Here is an 18,786-nt window from a genome sequence, read left to right as displayed (position 1 = left end):
GGATTCCTCGGGAACTTCTAGGGAGAGAGAGACATCTGGGGCACACATTATTGTGGCTTGTAATTTGCATAGTAAATCTCTCCCCAGCAAGTTTGTGGGGGATCCAGGCATTAAAAGAAAAGAGTGTTCAACAGTTAGGGGTCCCAAACATACCATGCGAGGAGAAAGTTTTGGGACCTTTAACGGTTTTACTGATACACCTACTACATTTAGGGAACCAATAGAATCACACTTTCCATCTGGTTTGCTTACTAAAACTGACCTAGATGCTCCAGTGTCCAAAAGACAGTCATAGTATGAATTTCCTACCTTTAAAGTGACATGAGGTTCCTTACTATTTGGGGGGGGGGAATATATAGGGATTATTGGCATTAAAATATCAGGGTCTAGAGGGGAAGAGGGAATACATTTTAGGATAAAAACTTCCCTTGCAAAAGCATGGATGCTTGAAGTGTGTCATATATGAAGAACTCATGGATATAATGATATATTCTTCATTTCATTCATAAACATTTACTGAGAATGGTTTATGTTCCATGGCCTGCATAAATGTGATGGGATATTTAAAGATGAGGGAATTCTTGCTTTTAATCTGCTTACAGAATCAGAGTTTAATCATAGTAACTAGCATTTATATGGTGCTTTAAAGCTTACAAAGAAAATCTTATATAATCCTCTCTACTATGAGAGAGGTATTATTCTATTTCTTTCAGAGATAAGCAAGTCTTTGCCAAGAAAACCCCAGTTCCAGTCACAAAGGGTCAGAAATGATTGAAATCATTGAACAACAAGCAAAGTCTTTGGAATTGGGCATCCAGAGTTCAGATCCCAGCCTTAATAATTATTATAGCAGTGGGATTAATCTTAATTAATTATGTAAGATCAAAATCTTACAAGTTACTTAACTTTATTTGTTCCAAAGTTTCTCATTTGTAAAGTGCAGATAATATGCAAGACAATTCAAGTCAGGAGCAAAGCATTGAACTCAAGGCTTATGTAGGGTAGAGCTATCAGGAGCAGGGTGTCTGCAGTGGCATTCTCCCTCATTGGCACATCCCTTTACCATGTATTCTGATTTTTTTGGTAGCATATTCTTAAATCTTTTTCTTTTCTTTCTTATTCTTCATTGCCCTTGTCTTTTTCACTGCCCCTGAAATGGATTTAATATGAGCCTAAAGGGGTATTCACTTTTTTATGTCTATATTATATCTTCCTGCTTATTCACTTAAAAAGGGGATAAGTGGAAAGTTTTATCATATAAAACTCAATTCAATCACCTTTTATTTGCATGTGACCCTTGATTAATTTTCTCCACATTGGCTCATTTACTCTTTATAGAAAAAAGACATATTCCCTCATCCATTAAAATAATATGCTTCTATGAATTTTAGAAAAACAATTTATTGTGCTCTATCCAAATCAAACCCAGGTGAATTGATTGATCAATCAATCAGCCAGTCAATATTTATTAAGTACTTAATATGTGCCAGGCACTGTGCTAAGTTCTAGTGATCCAAAAGAGGCAAAAGTTCCTGGCCCCAAGGAGCTTACAATTTAATTACAAATATATATAAAGAAAGCTATATATGGAATAAATAGAAAATAATTTATAGAGAGAAAGCACTAGGATTAAGAGGAGTTAGGGACAGCTTCTTATCTAAGGTAGAATTTTCATCATCTTTATAGTTAAGCAAGTATACTATTAAAAAAACAACCCAATCCTACCTTCTTTCTTAGTGTCATTACCAGGGCAGAAGAATGGTAAAGGTTAGGCAATTAGGTGTTAAGTGATTTGCCCAGGGTCACACAGGTAGGCAGTTTCAAAGTCAGATTTGAACCCAGGACCTTCAGTCTCCTGGTCTGGTACCTTATCCATTGTGTTGCCTGTTCCTCATGTACATTTTTTTTTCAGATCTTTAATTCTGAAATAAGTTCAGATCAATATTAGAAGTAGCTAGGCATCTCAGTTTTTTGACTTAAAGTCAGTTCAAATCTTACCTCAGGCATTTGCTAATTTTGTTATGACTTTGGCCAAGTTATTTAACCTCTGCCTGTTTCAGTTTCCTCATCTGTAAAATGGGGATAAAAATAGCACCTAGCTTAAAAGGTGGTTGTGAAGATTTAAAGAGATGATACATATACTGATTTGTCAGCCTTAAAATGTTATTTAATGCTAAGTAATAATGCCTGTTATTTGCTAATTCCTTAAAGTAACTCAATTTCAAGCATTTCTTTAGAATGTGTATACACACACACACACATCTGTATAACAGTATAAAAGAAGAAGCCAAGGGTTAAAAAATGATGTCATATGAAATCGGAGTCAGATGACACTGACTTTTAGCAAAGCTATTTTCAGCCAAATAGTATATTTTAGATGAGACATTAAGAATTTATATAGCACTGGTACAGCCAAACTGTCCTAACACATTATCAATTAAGCTACTTCAAGAACATTTTTTCTCATTGAATTTAATGAGGTTCAATGATGAAGCTGAGGGCTCTCAAGTTCTTCACTTCTAAGTCACTTTCTCTCACTTAGTCTTTGCAAGGTTCAAGTTCAGGCAGAGAATATTCCCAATATAGCCACTTTTTTTTTTTGGGTTTAAAATATTGCTTTACTGTCAGCCATCTAAAATAAAAAAAAAACTAATTAGGCATAGTCTGTCCATTGACATAATTGAATTTTTAGAATGTCATTTATTAATTATTCAGAAAAATATTTATAGGGGTGGTAAGGTTGTACAGTGGTTAGAGCTCCACAACTGGAGTTGGGAGGATCTAGGTTAAAATCTGGATTCCGACACTTCTTTGCTGTGTGACCCTTGGCTAGTTACTTAAACCAGACTGCCCAGTCATTTCTTGCCTTTCATTCTTAGAATTGTTACTAACACAGAAAAGTAAAGGTTTTTTTAAAAAAGAGAAAACTACTATGTGTAGACTAACACTATACTAGTAACTGGGAAAGATTTGAGCATTTGTGTAAATTAGGAAATTTTATTTTTTTTTCCTTTACCTTTTATTTTTATTTTTATTTTTTTTAAATATATTTTATTTGATCATTTCCAAGCATTATTCGTTAAAGACATAGATCATTTTCTTTTCCTCCCCCCCACCCCCCATAGCCGACGCGTAAGTCCACTGGGCATTAGATGTTTTCTTGATTTGAACCCATTGCTTTGTTGATAGTATTTGCATTAGAGTGTTCATTTAAAGTCTATCCTCTGTCATGTCCCCTCAACCTCTGTATTCAGGCAGTTGCTTTTTCTCGGTGTTTCCACTCCCATAGTTTATCCTTTGCTTATGAATGGTGTTTTTTTTCTCCTGGATCCCTGAAAGTTGTTCAGGGACATTACACCGCCACTAATGGAGAAGTCCATTACGTTCGATGATACCACAGTGTATTAGTCTCTGTGTACAATGTTCTCCTGGTTCTGCTCCTCTCGCTCTGCATCACTTCCTGGAGGTTGTTCCAGTCTCCATGGAACTTCTCCACTTTATTATTCCTTTGAGCACAATAGTATTCCATCACCAACATATACCACAGTTTGTTCAGCCATTCCCCAATTGATGGGCATCCCCTCGTTTTCCAGTTTTGGGCCACCACAAAGAGCGCAGCTATGAATATTTTTGTACAAGTCTTTGTGTCCATTATCTCTTTGGGGTACAGACCCAGCAGTGCTATGGCTGGGTCAAAGGGTAGATATTCTTTTGTCGCCCTTTGGGCATAGTTCCAAATTGCCCTCCAGAATGGTTGGATCAGTTCACAACTCCACCAGCAATGAATTAATGTCCCTACTTTGCCACATCCCCTCCAGCATTCATTACTTTCCTTTGCTGTTATGTTAGCCAATCTGCTAGGTGTGAGGTGATACCTCAGAGTTGTTTTGATTTGCATCTCTCTGATTATAAGAGATGTAGAACACTTCTTCATGTGCTTGTTAATAGTTTTGATTTCTTTATCTGAGAACTGCCTATCCATTTCCCTTGCCCATTTATCAATTGGAGAATGGCTTGATTTTTTGTACAATTGATTTAGCTCATTATAAATATGAGTAATTAAACCTTTGTCAGAGGTTTCTATGAAGATTTTTTCCCAATTTGTTGTTTCCCTTCTGATTTTAGTTATATTGGTTTTGTTTGTACAAAAGCCTTTTAGTTTGATGTAGTCAAAATTATTTATTTTACATTTTGTGATTCTTTCTATATCTTGCTTGGTTTTAAAGCCTTTCCCCTCCCAAAGGTCTGACATGTATACTATTCTGTGTTTACCCAATTTACTTATGGTTTCCTTCTTTATGTTTAAGTCACTCACCCATTTTGAATTTATCTTGGTGTAGGGTGTGAGGTGTTGATCTATTCCTAGTCTCTCCCACACTGTCTTCCAATTTTCCCAGCAGTTTTTATCGAATAGTGGATTTTTGTCCCAAAAGCGGGGATCTTTGGGTTTATCGTATACTGTCTTGCTGAGGTCGTTTTCCCCCAGTCTATTCCACTGATCTTCCTTTCTGTTTCTTAGCCAGTACCAAATTGTTTTGATGACTGCTGCTTTGTAATATAGTTTGAGGTCTGGGACTGCAAGGCCCCCATCATATGTGTTTTTTTTCATTATTTCCCTGGATATCCTTGATCTTTTGTTCTTCCAAATGAACTTTGTTATGGTTTTTTCTAAATCAGTGAAGAAGTATTTTGGTAGTTCAATGGGTATGGCACTAAATAGATAAATAAGTTTGGGTAGGATGGTCATTTTTATTATATTGGCTCGTCCTATCCATGAGCAGTTAATGTTTTTCCAATTGTTCAAGTCTAGTTTTAGTTGTGTGGCGAGTGTTTTGTAGTTGTGTTCATATAGTTCCTGTGTTTGTCTTGGGAGATAGATTCCTAGGTATTTTATTTTGTCTAAGGTGATTTTGAATGGGATTTCTCTTTCTAGTTCTTGCTGCTGAGCTGTGTTGGAGATATATAGAAAAGCTGATGATTTATGTGGGTTTATTTTGTATCCTGCAACTTTGCTAAAGTTGTTGATTATTTCAATTAGCTTTTTGGTTGAATCTCTAGGATTCTTTAAGTAGACCATCATGTCATCCGCAAAGAGTGATAACTTGGTCTCCTCCTTGCCTATTCTGATGCCTTCAATTTCTTTATCTTCTCTAATTGCTACTGCTAGTGTTTCTAGTACAATGTCAAATAGTAGAGGTGATAATGGGCATCCTTGTTTCACTCCTGATCTTATTGGGAATGCATCTAGTTTATCCCCATTGCAGGTGATATTAGCTGTTGGTTTTAGATATATACTGTTTATTATTTTTAGGAATGACCCTTCTATTCCTATGCTTTCTAGTGTTTTTAATAGGAATGGGTGTTGTATTTTATCAAAGGCTTTTTCTGCATCTATTGAGATAATCATGTGGTTCTTGCTAGTTTGCTTGTTGATGTGGTTAATTATGTGGATGGTTTTCCTAATGTTGAACCAGCCCTGCATCCCTGGTATGAATCCTACTTGATCATGGTGAATGATCCTTCTGATCACTTGCTGGAGTCTTTTTGCTAGTATCCTATTTAAAATTTTTGCATCTATATTCATTAGGGAGATTGGTCTATAGTTTTCTTTCTCTGTTTTTGACCTGCCTGGTTTTGGAATCAGTACCATGTTTGTGTCGTAAAAGGAGTTTGGTAGAACTCCCTCTTTGCTTATTATGTCAAATAATTTGTATAGTATTGGGGTTAACTGTTCTCTGAATGTTTGATAGAATTCACAGGTGAATCCATCAGGCCCTGGGGATTTTTTCTTAGGAAGTTCTTTGATGGCTTGATGGATTTCAATTTCTGATATGGGATTATTTAAGAATTCTATTTCCTCTTCTGTTAGTCTAGGCAGTTTGTATTTTTGTATATATTCATCCATTTCTCCTAAATTGGTGTATTTATTGCCATATAATTGGGCAAAGTAATTTCTAATGATTGCCTTAATTTCCTCCTCATTGGAGGTGCTGTCCCCCTTTTCATCTTTAATGCTGTGAATTTGCTTTTCTTCCTTCCTTTTTTTAATTAGATTGACCAGTACTTTGTCTATTTTGTTTGTTTTTTCAAAGTACCAGCTTCTTGTCTTATTTATTAAATCAATAGTTCTATCACTTTCGATTTTATTAATTTCTCCCTTAATTTTTAGGATTTCTAATTTGGTTTTCTGCTGGGGGTTTTTAATTTGATCGCTTTCGAGTTTTTTCAATTGCATTTCCAATTGATTGATCTCTGCTCTCCCTTGTTTGTTAATATGAGCTTTCAGGGATATAAATTTGCCTCTGATTACCGCTTTGGCTGCATCCCAAAAGGTTTGAAAGGATGTTTCGCCATTGTCATTTTCCTTGATGAAATTATTAATTGTTTCTATGATTTCTTCTTTAGCTAAACGGTTTTGGAGTATCATATTGTTTAATTTCCAATTGGTTTTAGATTTGGTTTTCCATGTACCATTACCAATCATTATTTTTATTGCCTTGTGATCTGAGAAGGCTCCATTCATTATTTCTGCTTTTTTGCATTTGTGTGCTATGTTTCTGTGACCTAATGTATGGTCAATTTTTGTGAATGTGCCATGTGGTGCTGAGAAGAAGGTGTATTCCTTTTTATCCCTATTTATTTTTCTCCATATGTCTATTAATTCTAATTTTTCTAAGATTTCATTCACTTCTTTTACCTCTTTCTTATTTATTTTTTGATTTGATTTATCTAAATTTGATAATGGTTGGTTTAAGTCTCCCACTAGTATGGTTTTATTGTCTATTTCTTCCTTCAATTCTCCTAGTTTCTCCATTAGAAATTTGGGTGCTATATTATTTGGTGCATACATGTTGATTAATGATATTTCCTCATTGTCTAGAGTCCCTTTTAACAAAATATAATTACCTTCCCTATCCCTTTTGATCAGGTCTATTTTTGCATTGGCTTTATCAGATATCATGATTACCACTCCTGCCTTCTTTCTATCAGTTGAGGCCCAGAAGGTCTTACTCCATCCTTTAATTCTGACCTTGTGGGTGTCAACCCGCCTCATGTGTGTTTCTTGAAGACAACATATGGTAGGGTTTTGGATTCTAATCCATTCTGCTATTCGTCTACGTTTTATGGGTGAGTTCATCCCATTCACGTTCAAAGTTATGATTGTCATTTGTGGACTCCCTGGCATTTTGATTGCCTTCCCTAATTCTAACCTTTTCTTCTTCGGCTCTACCTTTTAGTCCAGTGATTTACTTTGAATCAGTCCCCCTTGACCCCTCCCTTGATGTTTCCCTTTTTAGTCCCTCCCTTTTTGTTCCCTCCCCCTCCCCCCTCTCTTTCCCTCCCTTTTTGTTCTCCCTCTCCCCCTCCCCCCCTTGGTTTTCCCTTCTCCTTACCCTTGTTGGGTAAGATAGAATTCAAGATCCCAATGGATCTGGATGTTTTTCCCTCTCAGAGTTGATTTCCCTGAGATTGAGGTTTAAGTAAACCCCCCCCCCCTCTCTTCCTCTCCTTCTTATAGGAGTTTTCTTCCCCTCCCCTTCCCCTGTGAATCTTTGTGTGAGAACCATTATTCTATTTGGTCTTTCTTTACCCCCTATTTATACATTACATTTTCCCCACATATTAGTATACATAGGTTGATATAAATGTAGTCCTTATAGAAGAGAGTTTGAGTTAAAGAAGAAGATAACATTTTCCCCTTTCCTTAATATTTACCTTTTCAGGTATTCCTTGCTCTTTGATTTTCGGTATCAAACTTTCCACAGAGCTCTGGTCTTTTCTTTGCAAAAAGTTGGAAGTCTTCTATTTTGTTGAATGCCCATACTTTCCCTTGGAAGTATATAGTCAGTTTTGCTGGGTAGCTGATTCTTGGTTGGAGACCCAGCTCTCTTGCCTTTCTGAAGATCATGTTCCATGCCTTACGATCATTCAGCGTAGAACTTGCAAGGTCTTGTGTGATCCTGATTGGCATTCCTTTATATCTAAATTGTCTTTTTCTGGCTTCCTGTAGGATTTTTTCTTTTGTTTGATAGCTTTGGAATTTGGCAATTACATTCCTGGGAGTTGTCTTTTGGGGGTTTAGTGTAGAAGGTGTTCTGTGAGCTCTGTCAGTGGATGTATTGCCCCCTTGTTCTAGAATCTCTGGGCAATTTTCTTTGATTATATCTTGTATCACCATGTCCAGTTTGGTGTTTATTTCTGGCTTTTCTGGGAGTCCAATTATTCTTAAATTTTCTCTTCTTCCCCTGTTTTCCAGATCTATCACCTTGTCGGTGAGATATTTTATGTTCTCTTCTAATTTCTTGGTGTTTTGGCTTTGCTTTATTAGTTCTTGCTTTAAAGCCTGGTTTTCTTTTACAGTTTGGTCAAACTGGTTTTGTAGATGCGTGAATTTCTTTTGCATCATTTCCCACTTTTCCTCCCAGAGGGCTTCCATCTTTTTGGTCCTTTCTGATTCAAATTCTTCATGGGTTTGTGGAGAGTTTCTATTTCCTTTGGAAGATTTTGGAGAATTTTCTTGTATATCTTCTTCTATCTGCTCTGTATTTTGTATTTTGGCTCCATAGAATGTGTCCAGAGTCGCCCCTTTCTTCTTATTTTTCTTGGTATTTTGGGGCTTCTGTGCTTCTGTGGAGTTTGTCATCTCTGAACGTGGAGGATTGGCTTTTCTTGTCTTTGTCTGGTGATCAGAGGCTTTAGTCCTGGGCAGATGTTGGTTCTATGAGCGTTCCCTGGGTTAAACTGAATATGCCTCACTGGAACTGGAATGGAAGGGTCGGACCACGAGGCCACACTCTCCCCCTGGCTCGATTTCCGGAAGTTGCCTTCAGAATCCCTGGCCGTGAGGCTGTTTCGTCGGCCTGCGGGGGGATGGGCTGCAGCTTCCCCAAGCTCTGAGAGCACAGACTTTCACTGAGACTTGGATAGCAGGATCCAGCCCGTGAGGCTGTCTTGCCCGCCCTGAGGGTTGCTGTTGTTTTGACCAGCTCTCTGCAGCGGAGGCCCCAGGCAGTAACTTTCACCCGGACCGACCAGCTCTTTGCAGCGGAGGCCCCAGGCAGTAACTTTCACCCGAACCGACAGGCTCTCTGCAGCTGAAGCCCCAGGCAGTAACTTTCACCCGGACTGGGACTTGGGTAGAAGACCCTGAGGGTTGTTGTTCCTCAGACCCTGCTCTCTGAGCCCGGCACGGCTGCCGCTTCCGGGAGCCTTGGACTCTGCGCTCCTACCCCTGAGGTCCGAGGGATCTCGGGTTCTGGCTTTTAAGGGGAGCCGTACCTTTTGAACCGGGTCCAGGTCCAGGAGGAGGGTTCCCAGGGTCTGTGCTGTTGATCGTTTTGAATTTCGGCGCCTTAGGAGCTTCTAGTTTGAGATCGGTCGGGAAGGGTTTTCCGGAGATCTGAACTTCAGCTTTCTCTAAGCCGCCATCTTAACCGGAAGTCAGGAAATTTTAAATATCATATTCAGAGCATGAAATGTAAAACTTCCTTTAAAAATTATTTTTGCATTGGACTTGTGAACTGGTGAGGAAATTCCCTCAACCAATGTAGGGAGACAGCCACTTGGCAATTTAGCATATAGTCTTAGAGAGCTGCCTGGGTCAAAATGAAGTTAAATGATTTTTTGAGGGTCTGAGGCAAGACTTGAACCCAGGTCAATCTGGATCTAAAGACGATGTCCATTTTATAATACTGTCTTTCAGGTCTAAACCTTCATGGAGATACAGATCATTTACATTTCAGACCTTGATCTTTATTTTTTTTCTTAAAACTTTTAAAAAATTTGTTTGCTACATTAAAATTCCCATGTTAACTCCTTCCTTTCCTACCCTCCTTGCACTGAAGAAGGCATTTGACAAAAAGTTCTATGTATAAAACTGTCTTGCTTATTTCTGTTTATCAGTTCTTTATCTTGAAGGTAGACATACACAAATCATTCTTCAAACAATATTTCTGTTACTGCATATAATGTTCTCTTCTTGTTTCACTCTTCATAATTTCATATAGGGCTTTCCATGTTTTTTTAAATCAACCTGCTCATTGTTTCTTATATTGCAGAAGTATTCCATCACAACCATATGCCATAATTGGTTTAAACATTCCCCAATTTATGGGCATTCCCTTAGTTTCCACCTAGTTTTTTGCCATGACAAAGAAGAGCTGCTATATATTTTCTAGAACATATAGGTTCTTTCCCTTTTTTCCTAAATCACTTTAGGAAGTAAACTTAATAGTGATATTATTACAAGATGATATATACTGCCAGATTGGCAGGATGGTGGAAATATTCACAAGTTATGGGGTTGAGGAATATTTTAGAAGGTGAGGAGTCTAGGCTTGGACATGTAGGGGGAGATATGTAATAGACAATGGAAATAAAGGACTCTGTAGAGATATTGGATGGGAGATCTCGCTTTGGAAGTCATTTCTATAGAAGTGATAATGGAGGCTATAGTTGTAGTTATGGAAAAGATCACCAAGAAAATGAGTATAGAAAGAACAGGAGAAGCCCAAAGACAGAATGGTCGGATGTACCCCATTCAAAAAATAGGAAGAGGAGGAAACAGCAAAGAAAACCAATAGGAATAGAGAGAAATGTTGAAGGAGTACCAGGAGAGTACAGTGTTATGGAAATTAAGGGGAGGGAAAGTCAGCAGGATTAGTTGCTTCAGAAAAGTAAAGAAAGATGAGGAGAGGAAACAAAGCTGTGTGCTTGATTAATGAGGAGGTTGATAGTGACTTCAGTTGGATAATGTGCAAGGGGACACTGATTCTGGCTAGCCCTGTGTAGTGAACAATCCACTTTTTTTTTGCATATGATTTATTGTTTGAGTGTTGGTCTTATGAAAGAACTCTGGTGAGAGAACTGGGGAATGTCCTTGCTTGACAATTCAGAATCAGAAAATGTTAACCTGGACTCGTGCTGAGGCAAACTGATCTCCTGTGGCATTGTTAGCCCTTTCTAACATGTTTTCTCTTTTGTAAAATGTGAGAAGAGCATTAGACAATCACAGATGACTGTTGAACTGATTTTGAAAGCCTTCATGGGATACATTCAAATGGCTGGTGCATCACTGAATTGACAGCCTTTAGATGAGGTATTGTGTTTGGGATTTTGCTTCATCTGTCAGGTCTGTTTAATTTTTTTGTGAATGCCATATATCTCCATCCTTGTTATTTTTAAATCATTTTTAAGACACTCCATTACCCACCCCATTTGGGGTTTCCTTGGAAGGGATACTAGAATGGTTTGCGATTTCCTTCCCCAGCAAATTTTACAGATGAAGAAACTGAGGTGAACAAAGTTACATGATTTGCTCAGGGTCACACAGCTAATAAATGTCTTCAGCCAGATTTGAACTCACAAAATTGAGTCTTCCTGATTTCAGGGCCAGCATTGTATCCTCTGTGCCATCTAGTTGCCCTGTGAATGCCTTCTTAATGAATATAGCTACCTCAAGCTAGAATGCATATTTAAATCCTTTGTAGAAGATATAGCCATGTACATATATCTATCAATTTCTATCTATGTGCATGCAATGTTTTTGTACAATAGACCTATAATAAAGACTGCCTTTTAACATTTAGTTATCTTCTGCTTGTACCTGTCCACCATTGTTGCTCCTACAACCCAAAGTGATTTCTTTTTCTGGCTCAGATTTTATTTGATATCTAAGAAATATAGCAAGAAGGCACTCGCTTGTGGTATTTTTAAAATGAGACCTAGGTCTGAAAAATTGCCAGAAAGCACTCTTCTGCTGCTCCTTTTTTTTTTTTTTGGTAACTAGGTATAAAAATAGACATAAGGAAACTCAGTAATTCTTCTAGTAACAAATTGGAATCTGCTGGACTGCTTAATGTACTTAATATAACTGTATGATCTAGTGTACACTGGGAGGGGGGGTTATAATAATGCATATCAAGGATTTGTTAGCTACCTCCATGTTTCATTTGAGACCCAAGATTGGGGCAAGGGAGGTTGCCTGGGATATGTGGCATTCCAGTTTTCCATTAAAATCTAAAAGAAGCTAAGAAATAATTGCTCAAATTGCCCCATTCCTTGATTCAAGTAAGAAACATTTATATCCGATGACTGCAGGGTAGCATTTTCTTACTAATCCTAAATGGAAAAGCTGAAACTCAGTTCAAAGACAGAAAAAAGGACATTCATAATAAAATCCAGAAAATCTCTTAATTATTATATTATTTAATTATCCTAGACAGGTTAGATAAATACAGGAGGCATGGATATATAGCATTTGCTTAGAAAAAGATTTTAAGCAGTTTTGTGGTCTACAAGGTCAATATATGTCAGCCCCTGGAATATGGCAGCCATAAAGATTAAGATGACTTTGACCTAAAAGCTTCCAGGATAGGGAGGTGAGAATCCCACTGTACTCTGCCTAAGGGTGTCCTCAGCTAGTAGGCTCTGTTCAGTTATGGTCTCTCTGGTACAGTAAGGACATTGAGAGACTGGTGAGTGCTCAGAGGAGGACAGCCAGGATGGTGAAGGGTCTTGAGCCCAAGTCATATGACAATTGGTTGAAGGAACTGAATTTATTTTGCTTTGGAGAAGAGTCATAAAGGACAGTATTTGAAAGGCTGTGAAGTGGAGGAGGAACTATACTTGTTCTGTTTTGCTCCAGAAAAATCAGGAGCAATGGGGTGGAAGTAGCAAAGAGGAAAATTTGGTCTTGATCTTAGGAAAAACTTCCTCATGATTAGAGGCTAGCCAAAAGGAGAATGGGCTGCTTCAGGAGACGGTGAGTCTCCCTCTTATTAGAGAACTTCTGGATCTAGAGTAGAAAATTCAGCCAAACTCCACATTTATGCATTTTAATCCATCATTTAGAGGGTAACATTTTTTGGGGGGGAATGAGTTCACCTGGCTGCTAGCTTCACATCCTGCTTTTCATGCTCCAGCTGTTCTTTTCAGTGATACATTCCTCCTTGTCTTCTTGTCCTTCTGTCCTACTAATCATTCACCCTTGGTAAAAACCTATCATTGGCCCAAGTTAACAGAGCTTGAAGGAAGCCATGAACCTGCTTACTAGGTTCATACAGTTATCAAATTCTGTCTTATTTTATTCTTATATGGGTATATCCCAACAACTCTCTCCTCTTCGTACCTTGACTGCTACATGCCTCTGCTCCCCTATTAAACTGCAAACTCCTTGAAGGCACAGAACATGTTGTGTTTTATTTTGGTATCCTAGGACTTAACACAAATACTTTGTAAAAATTAGATGCCTCATAATGGTTAAATTAAATAATTCTTGCACCCCTCCCCTTACTTCATAGGGTTGTGAAAACATTTTGCAAAAATCAAAAGCATTGAATAAATGTGAGATAATATTAAATCCCATAGTAGAATATGCAATCATTGGTATATATGTATTCAAATAATTATTTATTGTATAATGAGATCATTGGGTTTAGCATAGAAGGGGCTAATTGATAGGGAAATCAGGTAACTACACAGATTGCATCCTATATATGATACTAAATCAGTAGATGTTAATTTTTGAGGTAAACTGGGAAACGATAATTATGAAATAATATTCGGTTAATTAAACCTTTATCAACACCATCTATGTGAATGGCACTGAGCGAGGTACTTTGGGATACAAAGCATTTCCCAAAATGAAATAGCTTCTGCTTTCAGGGAGCTTCTATTTAACTGAAGGGATCCATGTAAAATGCATGCAAATAAATAGAATACAAAGTAAATTGAGGACACAAAGAACCTTAAGAACAGGAACCATCAGAGAGTGCTTCACTGAGGAGGGGAACCTGAGTCAAATCTTAAAAGAAGAGAAGGCATCTAAGATGTAGATAAGAGGGATTTTTTCCCCTGACATGGCATATGATTCACGCAAATGAACATAGATGAGAGAGGTAGTGCCAAGTTAAGGACATGGCTAGTTTAGTTAAGTCTGACTGGAATGGAGATATCCAGTATTGGACAGATGGCCCTAAGGTTATCAAAGAGAATATTTCCATCTGAGAACCTCTCTGGCATTCAGACTTATGTTAGTCTTAGCCATCCCAAGTTTAACAATTAAAATAAGTTTGTGGGTGTCATTTAGGCATTTTCAGTTATATCTGACCTGTGGCAATGATACTGGAGTGGTTTGCCATTTCTTTCTCCAGCTCATTTTACAGATGAGGAAACTGAAGTATACAGGGTTAAATGATTTGCCCAGGGTCACATAGCTAGAAGCATCTGAGGCCAAATTTGAACTCAGGACTTTCTTACTCTCCACTACACTCCCTAGCTGCCCTAAGCTTGTGGTAAGAGATAGGTGCAGTTTTTTTTTTTAGATTTATTGATTCAGAATTGTATGTAGGATTAAAACAGTTTGATAATCTCATTTCTCTATCCATTTTGAGTTCTTCTAGGATCAAAGAAGTTTCAAGGCAAATGAAGGCCAGAAAGATTGAAGTTTTTCCACTTCTAGAATGAACAACTGACAGTGAGGGAAGAGACAGAATTAATATCAACAGAAAGTCATAACATTCTTATTTATAATAAAGATAAAAACCCCACCATTTTAGTAGACCTTAAAGGGAAATACAGTAATTGATGTTTATAATTATCACATTGAGTCATTAAGGAAATTGTTAAATTATATTCATTAAATATGTCTTGTTAAAAAGGCATGGAAGCAAAGACATTTAAGAAGGAGCAAAAGGACCTATTATGTACAAAATTATAGCAGCTTCTTTTTTGATGGCAAAGAATTGGAACTGAGATGATGCCCATCAGTTGGGGAATGACTGAACATGTTATAGTATATAAATGTTGGAATTTGAAAGAAATGATGAAGGGGTGGCTTTAGAGAATCCTGAGAAGATTGTTATCAACTGATTTGCAGAGTGTAAAGCAAGTCAAATCAGGAGAACAGCTTATAGAATAATAACATTGTGAAGACAAGCAACTTTGAAAGATAGTACTAATTCACAGAACAACTAATACAATCCCAAAGGACTCCTGATGAAATGCTACTCATTTCCAGATAGAGAGCTAATGGAGTCAGAGTGCCAACTGAAGCCTATATTTTTGGGCTATGTCCACTGGGTGAAATTGTTTAGATGGATGATCAAAAAGATAAGGAAACATTTAATGCATAAATATTTTCATTAAAAAACCCCACTAAAACGAAGAGGCTTGGCTCTTAAAGAGGACAGCATTTAGTAACATGGGATATCTCTGCAATATCATATAAATTTTAAATATTAATAGAATCATTGTAATTAATCTATAATACAGTAAGTCTATTTTATTTATGGCTTGTCAGTGGTATTGTACTTAGATATTAAATGAAGTGTTACTGTAAATTTATGTATGTTTTGTCTACCTATGACCATGCTTCCAATTTTCTTTAATATTATCTTTATAATTAAGAGAGTCTGGAATGGTTGATCTGTTTTTTTTTTCACCCATTAGAAACGACTCTATAGAAGAAAACCAAATTATCAGTATCAAAATGGAAAAAAATGAAATCACAACTAATATAGAAATAACTATGTGAGAACTGAAGACTGATCCATGAAGTCTAATTGATAACTGTAACATTTTGTTTTTTCTAGGGTGGAGAACACTGCTACTATCATGGAAATATCAGAGGCATCAAGGACTCCAAAGCTGCATTGTCAACATGCAATGGACTGCAGTAAGCACAAATCTTCCTTGAATGTTGCCATCATTTTAGAAGGGTAGTTAGTCAGCATTTTCCAAATTGTAATGTTACTTCAAATGTTATCATGGTTACTTTGACATGGAAATAGACCTTGAAAAAAATCTCTTTTCAGACTTAGGAAAGACTCCTAGGTGGGCTAAAATTAAATGTGCATCTCAATCTAGTCATTGATCATTTAATGAAAACTCAGGACTACAATAGTAAAGATATTTCCATTTGGCTTATAGGTGTTTATCTTTAGAGTCTAAAAAGTATTACCACCCTTGAAGAATCTGGTAAATTTCCTGAATGTCCTCCTAATGTATAAAGTACAGATAATTAATTAAACCCTCATAAATAGTTTTCTTTGAGATTAACCCACTAATCCTTTGACTTAAAAGTTGTTTCACTGTGTCTCCTTGTTGCTTCTTTCACTCCTGTATTTATTTGCTTTGTGGCAATATTTTAATTTTGGTTGGGGAAGATTCTCATGGTGGCACAGAGCTGTTGAGGATTACTCTGCCATCTTGGCTCCATCACCTAATCCTTTGACTTAAAATCCTTTGACTTAAAAAAAGCATACTTCAAATTCTTTGTAAGCTTCTGGAGAATGTGTTTTTTGGGATCCATATAGTGCTTCTCAGAACATTGAGCATATTGTAAGGTTTTAATGGTTATTGATTGATCAAATTTGAGATAACCACAATAGAAAATAACTTCTGTGGGTATTCTGCACAGATTTCATTTCTTACCACTACCTCAGTTTATCTGGCAGAAATGAATACCACGACTGATTTTGTTGGCGAGTCCTCATTGTTCTTCTGTGCTAACTTTTGTCTTAAACTTTTTCCTTTTTTGTTTCTTTTTTTATAGTGGCATGTTTGAAGACAATACTTTTATGTATATGATAGAACCATTGGAGTTAATCCACAACACAGTAAGTCTTTTTTCTTCAGAGCCTGCTTATAGTGTTGTACTTAAATGTGCAGAAAAGACATTTGGTTCTAGTTCAAAATTTTCCACCAATGAGTTTTTAATCGTTTGGCTTGAGTTTTTTCATCCCCAAAGAGGAGAGTTGGATTAGACAACCTCTGAGGGGAGTCTCTTCTCTCAGTCTCTGAATTTCCATTAAAATTTTTTTTAGATTGGGAGTTAATATTAGGAGCCATGTACTCAAACTGTGAAAAGATTGCTAAATTTGGGATAAGACATCTAGAGTTCAAATCCCAGCCTTGCCCCTTACAGCCTGGGTAACCATGGACAAATTATATGATTCCTCTGAATCTCAATCCTCATTTTTAGAATGAGAGGGATGGATTACTAAGGTACATTCCAACTACAGATCTGTAATCTTGTGCTATTTGCATCACTGTTATATTTATCATTCATCTCTTTACTAGGCAGAATAAATTAGTCCCATCAGTTTGACAGAAGGGATTTTCTAAAGTCTTTCTTTCTCTTACAAAGAGAAAGTATTTTCACTTTCTGATCATGGAAGTCTCTGTATTTCAGTGTTCTAAGTGTGTTGGATGGTCTGGTATCCCAGAGAGACAGTGGTAAATAGCCAAATAGTAGAAGCAGCATGGCAGAGGAAATGGTTTTAAATCACAGGTCTACCACTTATTACCTAGAGGAAATCATTTAAGCTCTCTAGCTTTATTTACTCATTTGGAAAATGACTGGAAGTGATCTTGAAGGTCCCTTTCAGCCAAAAATAGAAGAGCCTTTGGGTGAGTTATTTCTTTCAGGATGAGCAAGATCTCATTTTTAATACTTGGAGATTAAAAAGAAGACTAAACCTCACTCAAGTTGGTAGGCAGAATACTTGATATGTCATACACAACATTCCAAAAACATAAAGTGAAGAGGCATTGCCCTTTACATATATAGATATTTTGATTGCTGAAAGGACAGAAAAAATATAGGTGTAAGTAAAAATGATAAAAGCCAGCTTAAGAAACAACCTCTTATATAAAGTTAAGAGACTCCACCCCTATCCCCACAAATCTGAGGATGAGACAGAAAAGTACTCTGAAGATAAATGTACTAGGAGGATCTGTCTGGAGGCAGAGCTCTAACTGAGGGATGATGACTATAGCGTACATCAGTTTAATTTGCATGTCATTGTTCTAGAGTTCTGAAGCTTAGAATTGAGAAACTCTAAGTCAAATAACTGTTTGGAATCCTAAGAAAATTTTAGAACTGTTGGATTCATACCTCACAGAAAGGGAGAATTTTTGTTTTTCTAAAGTAAAGATGACTTAATGAACAAAAGGAGATTCTTATGGGAAGCACTGGAAGATATCAAAAGCCAAAGTAGAAGATATAGAAAGAGGGAGAAGAAGCCATATGACAGATTAGTTGTGTGGAAGTGGAATCTCAAGAAATGGAGACGTCATAGAAGCAGAGAGGAGCTGCTTCTAGCATAGCTTACTCTTCATCAGCTCTGCTGGTTTAAAGAGAGACAATGCTGCTGATTTTGTTGGATAAAGGCTTGGTCAGTTCCAGCTGTTATGTTGACCAAAGGAAAGTTAAATCCTGCTGTTTTGTAGGGCTGCATGAACATTGTGCTTTCTCATGTCATCCCCATAAAGCCTGAGGAGGAGAAATCTCTGAGGGGTACCTGGTGGCCCTTGACCATTCTCGTTGGCTTGAGATGAAGAAATAGAATGGAAAGACAGAATTTGTTTTGCTATAAATGGGTTTATTGCATAAGAGGTTTTACTTTGCTAAAGGCCAACTGGAGAAACTAGAATCATATTGAGTGAAGAACTAGCTGGTCAGTTCTGGTCTGTATTGCCCAAAGAACCAGTCTGAAGCTTTGTAGTGCTCAGACTTAAGGGAACTTGTGTCACTAAATAATAATATTGATCTATTTTGACTTAAAATATTTAAAAGTGTAACTCTTTCTCAATGCCCTGTAAAGGGTGGCTGTGAGCTAAATGAACTTCATCTAAAGCTACTTTATCTACTTGGGAGTATGGCAAACTAGTTACCTCACTCATAATCCTCATTGCTAGATTTATATAAGTGTTTATCCACACTCTACCCATTATCTGTGTGTATTGGCAGAAAATATAACTTAGTCATATGAATAGGCTGTG

The 18,786-nt window shown here is 37.1% G+C and overlaps 1 protein-coding gene across 3 annotated transcripts in view; it reads left to right on the top strand.

Moving 5' to 3' along the window:
• The window catches only part of ADAM23 (ADAM metallopeptidase domain 23), a 242,799-nt gene that overhangs the window by 119,273 nt on the left and 104,740 nt on the right, over positions 1-18,786 (top strand). For all 3 annotated transcript variants that reach the window (XM_016425122.2, XM_001370517.4, XM_007501857.3), the window contains exons 5-6: positions 15,594-15,676; positions 16,556-16,619. In XM_016425122.2, coding sequence (XP_016280608.1) covers positions 15,594-15,676; positions 16,556-16,619 — 147 coding nt within the window. The remainder of the gene's footprint in view (positions 1-15,593; positions 15,677-16,555; positions 16,620-18,786) is intronic.

Source organism: Monodelphis domestica, chromosome 8 (assembly GCF_027887165.1).
Source record: "Monodelphis domestica isolate mMonDom1 chromosome 8, mMonDom1.pri, whole genome shotgun sequence".
In the NCBI taxonomy this organism is placed as follows: domain Eukaryota; kingdom Metazoa; phylum Chordata; class Mammalia; order Didelphimorphia; family Didelphidae; genus Monodelphis; species Monodelphis domestica.
This window is presented reverse-complemented; position numbering and strand designations above follow the sequence as displayed.